This window comes from Equus quagga, chromosome 6 (genome assembly GCF_021613505.1).
Source record: "Equus quagga isolate Etosha38 chromosome 6, UCLA_HA_Equagga_1.0, whole genome shotgun sequence".
Classification (NCBI taxonomy): domain Eukaryota; kingdom Metazoa; phylum Chordata; class Mammalia; order Perissodactyla; family Equidae; genus Equus; species Equus quagga.
This window is the reverse complement of record NC_060272.1, coordinates 105887613-105900499: the sequence shown is the minus strand read 5'-3', so window position 1 is coordinate 105900499 and position 12887 is coordinate 105887613. Positions and strand designations below refer to the sequence as shown.

The following is a 12887-nucleotide window of genomic DNA, read 5'->3' as shown; positions in this document are numbered from 1 at the left end:
TCTCCGAAATAGCAATAAATACAGGGAAAATTTGTATGTCTTTACATATGCTTGAATGTTTGCAGGAATGGACATGGTCTAGGATCATAAGTGGTATTCAGCTATTTACATTTCTGAGAGTTTTGCAAAGTCAGATTATATCGGCCTTTGAATTTCAACAGTTTTACCCCATCACAAGGCTTCATGAAGATCTTCTAAGTATTTCTGTGTATTGTATTTGCAGTGTCTTGCAGACATTGTGGTAAATTGTATGATTTCTCTGTGTTCTTACCCTGTGTTATTTATACTAGCTCCAGTGGCTGTTGGATAATTACGAGACAGCAGAAGGAGTGAGCCTTCCCAGAAGCACTCTCTACAACCACTACCTACGACACTGTCAGGAACACAAACTGGACCCAGTCAATGCTGCTTCTTTTGGAAAACTAATAAGGTCAATTTTTATGGGGCTACGAACCAGGAGATTGGGAACTAGGTTAGTACAAAAAAATAAGATCATAAACTAATCTCTCTTTTTCAAACTAGAGCAGTTCAGTATATTGTTTGATCAAAAGTACTTGATTACAAATAACGTATAAACAGTACAGAATTAGCTCAGCTTATAAAATCCCTCTGGAAAAGGAAAGATCATTATTCAGTGAATAGAAAACTATGCTTGAGGAAGATTGTCGCTGAGCTAACATCTGTGCCAGTCTTCCTCTATTCTACGTGGGATTCTGCCACAGCGCAGCTTGACAAGCAGCGCTAGGTCCACACTTGGGATCAGAACCTGCAAACCCTGGGTGGCCGAAGCAGGGTGTACGAACTCAACCACTATGCCACCTGGCCAGCCCCAATCTTTTTAGCCTTTTTTAACCTGTTCATTGTGAAACCATACATGTATGGAAGTAAAAATATAATATAGTTTCATTGCATGGAAGCCAGTAACGTGAAGAAGACCCTTAGTTTCTCTGTTTCCTTCCTTTGGAAATAGATATGTTTTTACTAATCAAAATATGATGAAACTAATACTTAGAACTGTGGAGCACCATTTTTGCTTCTTAATGCTTTTTAAAAATTATCATAACAAATGTTTTAAGTCGCTGGGCAGAAAGATATGGATGTTTTTGATTCCCTAAATCTTACAGAAATCTATATTAAAAAGTATAAAAATAAAAATGCTACTCTGTAACATTGGATGATATACCTTTAGTTAGTTATGTCACCCCTTCATAGTATTTTAGTAAAGAGTTTTTAATATTCTTAATAAAATAAACAAAGCCTTAGTAATTGACTTCATTATAAATTTATACTGAAAAAAAGAGTGTGTCAGTTTTATGTATTCAAAGTGTGACATTCCTTTCTGTTGCCTTTCCTCTGATTGCACAGCTTTCAGATTGCTGGAGGTTCAGTTCTTTCATAAATATATTTTCTTCTACCTGTACTTCAAAAGATAGTATATTTTAAACTGGAGAATATGAGTGTCTATTCAGGCTAAAGGAACTAGCTTTCAGTCTCTTGAAAAAACGCTTTTTGTTTCTCTAGTATTTTTTTCCAAAACCACGAAAATCATTATTTGGGGACCTAACCTACTATCTCCTAGCTGATGGCTCAGTAGTTGTGCATACTGTGCCAATATTTTGAAACTCTGGGCTTTATTCAACATTCTAATAGCTGTATTGTTGTGCTTCTTTTGTTGCTGAAAGGGATTTCAGTGGATCCTATTTTGAGGCTCCATTCAAACCTTGAAACACATCTTTAAAATAGAAGGGAACAAAATTGGGGTTGTTTGGGTTTGTGAATGAGTAGAATCCATACTCTATAAGTACATATTGCAATATTGCAGCTTTTACTTTCTGGTGCTCTTTTTTTCCCCCGTCTCACCATATAACAATTATGTCTCCTGTTCCTTTTAAAATTGTATGTAGTGTTTGCAGTTAGGGATGGAAAGCAAAGCCTAGAAGAATAAGGCAAAAAGAAATCCTGTGAGGAAAGTTTAAACAGATGCTGTGTTATGAAGATAGCAGAACTCTAATATAGAAACACTGACGATGGTAGTGGTTGAGGTACCCAAGATTCTGTCTACCATGGAAACTGTTTTAGCATTCACTGTCCACTCCTAACCTAGGAACAGAAAGAAAATTGGTATAAACCATGAGGCAGACTAACTCAGGTACTTTTTTTGTTAATCAAACTGTATGTAGAACTGTTATTTTTCCATTAATAAAATTATCTGGTGAATTTAGTCAAACCAGAACCAGACGTTTTCTCAAGTTTTTGGACCTAAGTAAAAAGTAAATAAAATCACCATCTTTCTAAACAAAGGCAAATCAAAAGACACCTTTTGTTAGATCCCATTTCCAAATTAAGTTAAAGCAAGGAAGACCTGGGACATGCTGATCTCTCCTGAGCAACTCCAATGAAATAGAAAGAACCATCTCCCCACCAACCCAACCAAAATGCTGATTTGTAGGAGGCTGAAAAGAAACTAGACCCTTTGTCTATTTTGGGGTCTCACAGAGAGAAATCATTTTACTCTGTAGCTTTGTCATCGGCCAAGTCCCCTGGTTAATGTCTTCTGCTTCCCACTCCATCTATGCTCCCTACGGGAGAACCTAATTGGGTTGGTGGTGTTTTTTATTTTTGTTCTTTTTTTTGCTCTCTTCTGCAGTGAGGATTTTGGAGACAAGATCTAATCTCTGCAAATGGAAGGCCTTTCTTGATAGGCATTAAGTTTTCATACTAGTTTAATTTGCTGGAACAATATAGGTATTCAGATGCCCTACTTTATTTTTTTTAACTGGCAATAATTTATATAATCAGATTTTAATGTCTTTTCAGATATATGAGGTCCATCTAATATATATTCTTTAATCTTGGGAGTAAAATTCTGCTCTATTTTTATATAAAATATTTAATCCACACTCCCCTTGCATTTCTTTTTGTAAATGAAAGAAAAAATTGGAAAGAGCACTGTCTTGCTATATATATAGACTTGTGAAAAACTAGTATTTTTCTCTTTGCAAAAATTTACATATTTAAAATGTTATTTTTGCAAAAATTTGCAAATTTCATTCAGAGCAAAACTTTGTCATTTCTAGTAATAAACATGGTCTTTCTCATGAACTTGGGGGAATTGTGACAATTTTATTCCAGGTGGAAATTTGCCATTTTCACAGAGAAATTTCCCCATGTCTGTTGTGACACATCTTGTTCAGCCTGTAAAACTGATATGAATCCATAAAAACCGAAACTAATAAGATATGTTTTAAAATCAATAGATTAAATGCCTGCTTCTTTTTAGGTTTCAAAATATTAAGTAATAGACTTCACCACAACATCTTGTATCATTGAAGTTATCTTCATCATTTCTGCAGTAATAGAACTAGAAAAATGCAGAACTTATCTAAGACAGTAGAATTAAGATCTTTTTCCTGTTGTTTCTATGTAACCACTTTATAATAAACTTCTATTTAGTGTGCAACCCTTTATCCTGTTAATGAATTTTTATTGGCCAGAATTTTTTTCTTAGCATTACCTCTTCTAACTTAAAATATAAATTTGAAAATAAAATATAACTTAAATGGAATAAATGGGCTATTTGACAAATATTTATATAAAAATTTATAAGGAAAGATTTTTCTTATTTTGATTCTTTAGAATGTAGCCACCATAAAAATATACAAGCATCCAGAACAGGTAAATCATAAATATATAACATTAATATGCTGCTTTTAGCTAATTTTTCCAATTGTGAAGTTAAATGGACATCCTATATGATTAATATTGATTTGACTGACTTTTTGCGTCTCTAATGTTTATTATTCTTTTATGAAGAGGAAACTCCAAGTACCATTACTATGGGATTCGTGTCAAGCCAGATTCCCCTCTTAATCGTCTGCAAGAAGACATGCAGTATATGGCTATGAGACAACAACCCATGCAACAGAAACAAAGGTAGACTCTGGAATTATCACTGACGTGTCAAGGCTGTGTATTTCTTTAGATGTTCGGTCTCCATTTTTCTGAACAAATATAATAAATACCTAAGTGTGCAAGAATTGTCACTCTTTTTGGCATGCTTTTACTGTGGACAGTTCTCAAATTCGATTTAGAATTTCATTCATCCTGTCTACTTTCCAAATCTTTTAAAATTACTTATCAGTCAGTCTATTTGACCCTTTTAATGTTAAATGTGACATCCCAAACTATTCAGACAAGGAAATTAAACACAAAATGTAAGGAGCTCCCAAGCAAATACCAACTGGAGAAACTTGTTTCAGTATTCATGAATTTCTTACTTGCTGTTCTGTACATCTCTTTTCAACACAGTATAAATTCTTGCAGAATGTTTGGGACTTCTTAATTTTCTCTGAATCCACCTTTCATAGATGTAGAATTGTAGATATTAGAGCTGTAAGAGATCTCAAGCATTCATGGATGGATGGATGGATGGATGGATGGATGGATGAATAGATGAATAGAATCATAGATCGTAGAATTGAAAAATACCTCATCTAGTCTGGCCCCGCAGCCTTGTGATGATCAAAGCATTAATATCCCTGTGTTTCAGATAAGTCCCAGAGAGGTTAAACGATTTGCACAAGCCCCTAATACTGTTACATAGCCAAGGGCCTTCTAGTCTCACATGACTTATATCACAGTTTGGAGTAAATAAAGTAAAAAATCTCTCCCTCATTACCCGTATAGCTCAGCCATGACAGTAGTTATAATTTCTCTTTTCAACTGAGCATGCAGAATTAGGTAGGAGAAGGGGGGCCTACACATAGGTAGTCAGATGATCTGCGTCAGTCTGCCTAATCCAGTGATCTGGGGTGATTAGTCGCCTTGGCCAGATCTCCTCCACATCCATCCTAGCTTAGTCAGAGGCATTAGGTCTAAGTCACTGCTGGAGAAAGAATGTAGCATGCAGTAGTCCTTTACCTATCTATTCAGCAGTCACTGATTGAGTCTCTACTATGTGCTGGGCCCTGTGTGCAGAGATAAGTCATGGCCCCTACCTCTGAGGAGCTAAGAAATTAGGAGAGGAGGCACATGGGAATTTTCTTTTTGAGTAATCCAATCTGAGAAATGCTAAAATAAAGCCTTGATCAAGGAGCTATTTGAATACAGAGGAATTTTCAGCAAACTCGAGGAGAGGGAGGATTGGGAAGTTCTATAGAGAAAGTGCTGTTTGAGTAGGGACTTAGAGGGATCAGAAAAAGAGAGGAACATTCAGGCAGAGGGAATAATGTAAACCAAAGCACTGAGGGGTAAAGTCTGTGATGTCTTTAGTAAATGCTCTGTGATTTGTTGAGGTTGGTATTGCAGGAGGAGAATTGAGAGGAAGCTTGAGGAGTTTAGTGGGAGATGAGATTTTAAAAGTAGTTTGAATCATAGATTAAGGGATTTGGTTGTATATGAAGCTAATAAGTTTGTTCTTTGTGCAGAACATAGCTTTGAAGCTTTGTAAGGTTTTGAAGCCAAATAATGAAACTTTCAGATTTTTTCTAGAAAGATGACTTTTTTATTTTGGGCAAGAAGTATTTAGTGGGAGGAGAATAGAGGTAAAGACGCTTGTTAAGTGCTTTTAACACAGTTGTAATTTGTAGTGGGAGTGTTCCGGACTAAAGAGTCAGTTCAAGATTGGCTATTTTATAAAAGTTTCTTAAGGGTTTTAGATTTTTAATTTTTTTTTTATTTTTTTGAGGAAGATTAGCCTGAGCTAACATTTGCTGCCAATCCTCCTCTTTTTGCTGAGGAAGATTGGCCCTGAGCTAACATCCGTGCCCATCTTCCTCTACTTTATATGTGGGATGCCTGCCACAGCATAGTTTGATAAGCAGTGCATGGGTCTGTGCCCAGAATCTGAACTGGTGAACCCCCGGCTGCCAAAGCAGAGTGTTCAAACTTAATCACTGTGCTACTGTGCTGGCCCTATAGATTTTTAACTTACCGATTCTCAGTCTTAATTTTTAAATTACTGATCTCTATTTTTTGAGGTAGAGTCAGTGAAATATATTAAGAAGGGCTCTGAAAAAAATGTTAAAATAAGTCATAGGACAGTCCCTTATATGGTTGGAAATAGAGTTCTTGTGAGTTGTGATAAACCGTTATTGTTTTGGGTTATGATTATTTTTTCCACCTGTTAGTGGCAACACTTACAGCTTTTACTTTCTGCTGTGGTCTCTGCATTCATGCATAGCAGCACTGCATGGTGGAGATGATGGTGAGATCCAGAGAAAAAAAGTTTGATCCAAAAATAACATATATTCAAACTTAAATATGAACAAAAACGATAAATTGCACCTAAGACAGCTGAAGTCTACTTCTTCCTGTGATTTAATTGCAAAGAACCCTAGCAAGTTTTCATGGAAATGGAAGCCTTCAAGGAACATTTTTAATAAAAACCCTAGGTTAGGTAAGCAAAAGCTAGGATTTACAAAGGTCTCCTTATGAAACAGATTCCAGAGCTATAAAGATTAATGAGCCATGAAAATCCATCAGCCTCATTATAGTAGTAATTGCTTTTAGAATTAGATATAATATGGATGTATTTAAAAAGTGACATAAAATTCTCAGTAGTATTAATAAATTGTGCGGACTTTAGTATTTGCGTTCTTATGAAATAGGAATGTTAGAGAACCAAAGAAGTACTGAAACTCCCTTTAAGTTTTTTTTTTTTAATTATAAAAGTTTTGAATTATGGACAGTTGCTCTTGCTCTTGGAATGATGTCTTGATAACTGATTGCAGGGTTAGTGTTATCAACTTCACAGACCCCTCATTGGGATTAGCAGGACAGATGGAGGTTTGTTGTCTCTCTGAAGGATTCTGTCAAATGGCAACATGATAGGCCTTAAGTGAAGCCAGTTATCCCCATGTGCAGACACACTGGGACAGGAGAGGAAGGGTTTCTCTCCCTAAGTCTGCGTGGAAGGGTTAAGAGAATTTGTTGAAAATAGTGGGGAAGGAACTTATTGTATCATTTGTTTTATAGCTTATAAAATAAGATGATTCCAAAACTCAAATGATTTTATTGAATAGATTAAAATTCACATTAAAAGGGACTGACATTCTCTTGTTAAAATACAGGGACATGTGAAAGGTTTAAAATATATTATAGCAGGTACTAGTGTTTAATATTTTAGAATATTCAAATTGTTTAAATGCCTCAAGGTTTCTTGTGTGCATCTGTATGTGCACATCTTTCATAGTATAAATTTATGTATTTCATGTGTTCTTATGGTAAGGAAATTCAAGTATATGCTGTGATTATTTTATCAAATGAAAGTGAAGTTTTGGAGCTCAATTTGTGCAGTTTTCTGATAAGTTTCGAATCATAGTATGTAGTTATAGTGGTAATAGTGATTATTGTTTTGTATAGCTTTATCATTTTTAGAGCTCCTTTACATAAGATATCTTATTTCAAGATTTGATAGGGTAGTAAAGGAAATTTCCACTTCTCTACAAATCATATTCCCAGCACCACCACCATATGGAATATAGCCATGAGTCTAGAAATAAATGGAAACAGCTTCTGATTGAAAAACAGATGTCACAGAGCCCGTAGTTTAGTTTAATTGAAAAGATGAAGCCATCTTCAAGCCATTTACCTAAAATAAAGGAGCAGATTAGAGCCCACTTGATTCACAGGCAATCATGAGATATAACAGCTGGCAAGAGGAAATACAAGTAGACAAGGGTCTTCTGTTTCCTTTTGGGTTATTCAACACAGCAGTCTGTGCACATTCAGTGGAGGGACAAATAGACCTAGGCACTTCAGTAGGCCCTTTGAGGATCATTCTAGTGATTAGAATCTAGTCTGACACAGTGTAATAACTATTTTGCTTATTGATGACATTATAGGTAATCAAGAAGAGGTTAAGGAAGCACAGCAATGTGTAATAGTTGAAAATATTTTCATATGAAAATAACTTCTACACTTAAATGAGATAATCTTCAGTTGTCAAGGAAATTCACTCATGGACTAATTTACTTACCCTACTTTAGACAGTAAATAAATTAGGTTGTTATACAGCAAAAAGGAGATCAGTAATTTTCTTTTTTTTAAAAGATTTTTTAAATTTTTCCTTTTTCTCCCCAAAGCCCCTGGTACATAGTTGTATATTCTTTGTTGTGGGTCCCTCTAGTTGTGGCATGTGGGACGCCACCTCAGCATGGCCTGATGAGCAGTGCGATGTTCACACCCAGGATCTGAACCAGCGAAACCCTGGGCCCCCGCAGCAGAGCACGCAAACTTAACCACTCAACCACAGGGCTGACCGCAAGAGATCAGTAATTTTCAACTCTACAAACTAAGGAAAAATGTTTGCTGCAATTTATTTTTAATATTTAAAAGAAGCTCATAGAGAGTGTTGGCACATATGTTTTAGGTATTCTTCCAAATCCTAGTAGCAAAAGAGGTGTGATAGAGCCAGGTGCTTTTGACAATGTTCTTGGCTATATTTGATCTCAGTAGCCATTCTCAAAATATTAAATTGCGTTTATCATTCTTTCAAAAAATACGTGCAGATACATGCAACCAACAGTTGCGTATAGAACATGCCCATCACATCTGAAAGAGATATCACAGAATCATAGAATGTTAGAGCTGGAATGAAGAGATCACTGGTCCAGCTCATCCTCTTGATGAGAAAACTGAAGTCTGTAAAGGGTAGATAATTTCTGCACGATCGTATAGCAACCAGGACTACTAGAACCCAGTCCTCTTGTCTTTATTCTTATAAGAATTCCACCCTTAAAGAGGTAAGATAACCCAACAGGAACACACACATGTAATAAAATTTTTGCATATGAAATAAAGGGAAAAGTCACACTTTAGTAACTATGTCCCAAATAAGTGAGGAAATGTGCCACTTCTAGCCTCTTTGAGTGGTCTCTTCACAGGAATTGGATCCTGTGAAAGAAGGACCCTTCGTGGCACTGAGGGGAGGGATAGAGGCCACATGGAAAGATGGTACAGCAAGGCTGCTTTTGCTTTGGCTGTAAACAGATGTGAAAGCATGCCTGTTCCTAGGGAGTGAGGGAGGCCAAGGACCTTTCTCATTAAAAGACCTTTCTTAATATAAGTTTCATAGACTAGTGGAAAGAACCCTATATTTAAAATAGGGAAATAGGGACTTGAGTATAGGCTGCTTTGTGGCTTCTGCAGAGTGTGTGACTAAACTTCACTGAATCTTGGTTTCTTCATCTGCAAGAGAAAATCAATAATAATAGACCTCTTCACAGGTTGTTTTGAAGTTCAAGTGGAAAAAAGTATATAAAGGTTTTTTATAACTGGAAACATTCAAGTATTAGATAAATAATAATTATTTTTATCATTATTATGCTATGTGCAGTAGAAAAAAGTATTTCTTTAATAAGACTGTTTTGGAGAAGAATGAAGCCTGGCAGTTAGGCAAGTCTGGCTTCCATTTCTTTGGCCAGTGGTTTTCTACTGTGACTGATGTTAATGGCTGATCATTTCTCTTTTAGACCAGGAATTCCCTGGGGTTGTTACAGAGCTGAACATCTATGGCTGGTAAATTGCTCTGAGGCAGCTGAGGGTGGCAGGAGTCTTTAGTGGGAAGAAGATGAGGTGCATGTGCATTTGGATTTTGGAGACAAATAAGAAATCTTGGCACTGAGGTAGTTCTTGTTCGCTATGCCCCTGAAGCAGTCCCTGAGGTAAACATACCTTCCATTGAAGATAGGAAATTCATAAATCATCACAATTCGGTAATTATTAACTGTAGTAATTCATGTAAAGTTTGTTAATAGTAATAGTCACCACTTATCCTTCCAATGAACATTTATTGAACATTTAAAATGTTCTTCAATAAGCACTTTATATGCAAGTCTCATTTGGCAATTATATTGTTATTTACTGATACGGAAACTGAGGCCCATTTAATCTTGCTATATGCTGGAGGCTCGCTAATTTATATTTTTCCTAGATAAAGCCTCAGATGCCCTTTTTTGTTTTTGTTGCTATCTTGGCATCAGGTGTAGTCAGGTTGTCATTCTCCAAATAGAGAAGTGGGAGCATCCCTTTGGAATCAGTTTAACAGAAAGGGCCAGCTGTAGATAAAAGAAGTGTCATGTGTATTTGTAGCAAGAATCTATCAGTTCTATACAGTTAGCCCTAAATTACCCATGCTCAGAGGTCTAAGTGAAGAAATTCATGAGATAAGGGAATCAGTTTTATCTCTTTCAACATTTAGGTACATTCTCAGCACCTAGAAGAACAACTGAGCATATTGTCAGTGCTTAATAAATATTTGTGAAATGAATGAATGATCCACAGCTTTTATTTTAGCGAACAGCTTCAACTTCCTCCTTTCCCTACCTCTCCCACATTTTTGACTAAAATAGCTGCAATTAATACAACTACCCCATTTGAATTTTTTTCCTCCTCTCTTGCCCAATTATAGATGTAGAGCTAATGAAGAGACAAATTCCGTGAGAGCCACCAAAGAGAATTGAAGAGATGGAATAACTATCATTAACCAGCAGGGTTGATGTTAGAAGTCATTTAGACATAGACATATTCAATGTGACATCAAGGAGTCAGTTACTATTCTGAAAGAATGGCACTCTTAACATTTACTGTTTTCTTCTGATCTGTTCATGGTTATATCATTTGGTTCATTTCAGAGCTCAAGCCATCTAAAGATTTTCTGGGACAGTTTTTCCAAAGAGAATCTCAAGATTCCAATAGAAAAATTTTAGCCTCTTGATTATGAGCTCAGCATTTAGATTTGTTCATGCAAATCAAGTGATTGTGTACTTCCTAGAGTTATAAACATAATAATGACTCTCTTTGCCTCTAGAGTTCAGATTTTGCATTTGTGTTTTTCATCTGCTTCAAAGGGACTTTTTCCCAAATGTTTTGTTGAGTCTGGAAAATCCTTCCACCGGTATGGTTAGTTCAATGGTGACACCTTCCACTGGACTCCTTCAGTGTCTGTACATGTGAGATTATTGACAGAATGAGATATTATTTTACAGTAGAGTTACAGCTGTCCAAGTTCTAAATAACAGCTATGACTAACCCCATGGGGAAGATTCTTAATAATTTTCCAAGTTTTCTGTGTTAGTGACAGGTTTCATGCATACACTTAGCTATTAAAGCATTAGAGTTCCTTTGATTTCTTAATCATTAACAACTTCAGCTCTGATTGCCCATGGAGTTGCAAGCTGTTAAAATTATCATTTGCCTCCTACTAATTTTAAAACCAAGAGCTGTTTCTTCATTTGATATAGTACAGGTCTTTCTCAGAGCACATACAACTCAGAAGCACTAAGAATCTACTATAAGAAAATAATCTAAAAATAATGAATTTATAAAATAAATGGAGTTAAAGGGAGACAATACTCTTAAATACTAAAGAGTTCAGTTTTTTAAGGATTCAACATAGAATTTTTTTTTCAGTAGAAAGCCTCTCTTTCAGTAGAAAGTTTTTACAAATTATTATTTAAGTGGTGATTATTTTCTGAAGAAGGTAGACAGGCAGGAAATCTGAAAGCTATGTTTCAATGCTAAAAGGTCAGTTGAAATTCAACCAGAGTTAAGATAATGTTGAATTATCATGTAAGTCAATAGAATATAAAAATCGCCCTGGAAAAATTCTCTTTAGACACAGCCTTTTCAAAACCATGAACTTACAGTGCTTTACTTATAGTAAATGCTCAATTGGTACTTGCTAAATTGATTTGATATACATTGAGATCAATTGATTGTATGATAAAATGAAATATGTTACCTTGAACATTCATTCACTTATTCATCTATCATCCAGAGATAATTTATTTACATTCCAAATGTCATTTATTGGGAAAAAAATTGAAAATTGATGATTTATTTTATAAAAAATGATTTGTCTCTGTTATGGATGTACTTCTACAACGATAGGCTGAAGGAATTTATATCAAATCAAAAGGCTCCTGCAGACTAGTTCTGTGCAGGCTACTTAAGAAACATCTGAGAAGCTAGTTAAAATAATTAATTCCTAAGCCCCCTTCTCAAAGATTTTGTTGGGTAGCTCTAGGGTGAGCCTAGCATTTGAATTTTTTGAAAAGCTACCCCAGATACTGATATACAATTAGGTTTCAAACCCTAATATAAGAGAATACCATCTTTCTTCCAAGAAGAAACAGTTTCCACAGATGCTTGTTTAGCTTGTTTTTAATGTGGCTATTCTTGACTTCCTGTTAAACTCCCTCCTTCTCTGGGAAGACCCAACCCTTTCAGGTGATGGACAGAGATAGCATGTTTTCCTTAGAGCATCAGGAAAATGAACGTCTAACTTTCCTCAGTTCAATATTTCTGATTTCTGGGGATTCCTTCTAAGTACCAATCCAATGCCAGGTAACGCACGGTGGATATGCCACTACATGATTTATTACTTAAAACAAAACAGGAAAAGCAAAAGTCAGCACTACGTGGAAGCTTCTCATACTTACAGGCTCCCATTAATACTACTTTTGTACATGAGCCATATTCCTGCCCTTTCTGACATCATTCTTTATAACACAAACCCCTCTCAAACTTGTCCCCACAACCACACATACAACATAAGGTTCTGGTTTACCGAGGTGCTATTGACAGTACAACCAAGAATGGATCCACATAGTGCATCTCTGCCCGATCCGTTCAATCCACTGTTCTCCTTGCTGCACTTACTCTTATGGTTAGAATAAAACCACCCATTTCCTAATTCTGACTATATTTTCCTCTTTTTTTCTTCTCCTCTCCTATATAAGATTTATTCTTAAATACTGACCTGTACAATTTCTCCAGAATTTACCAACTTTTTTCCTTTTTACAAACTAATCTCAATGTATTTTCCATCCCCAAATAATATAATGTACCTCTAACCTGTGCTTCCCACTCAATATCATTATTAT

General features: G+C 35.7%; 1 protein-coding gene across 10 annotated transcripts in view; it reads left to right on the top strand.

Annotated features, from left to right (window-relative positions):
- Positions 1 to 12887, top strand: part of RFX3 (regulatory factor X3) — a 264256-nt gene that overhangs the window by 192687 nt on the left and 58682 nt on the right. For all 10 annotated transcript variants that reach the window (XM_046664491.1, XM_046664488.1, XM_046664492.1 and 7 more), the window contains 2 exons: positions 291 to 472; positions 3814 to 3933. In XM_046664491.1, the coding sequence (XP_046520447.1) occupies positions 291 to 472; positions 3814 to 3933 (302 nt within the window). The remainder of the gene's footprint in view (positions 1 to 290; positions 473 to 3813; positions 3934 to 12887) is intronic.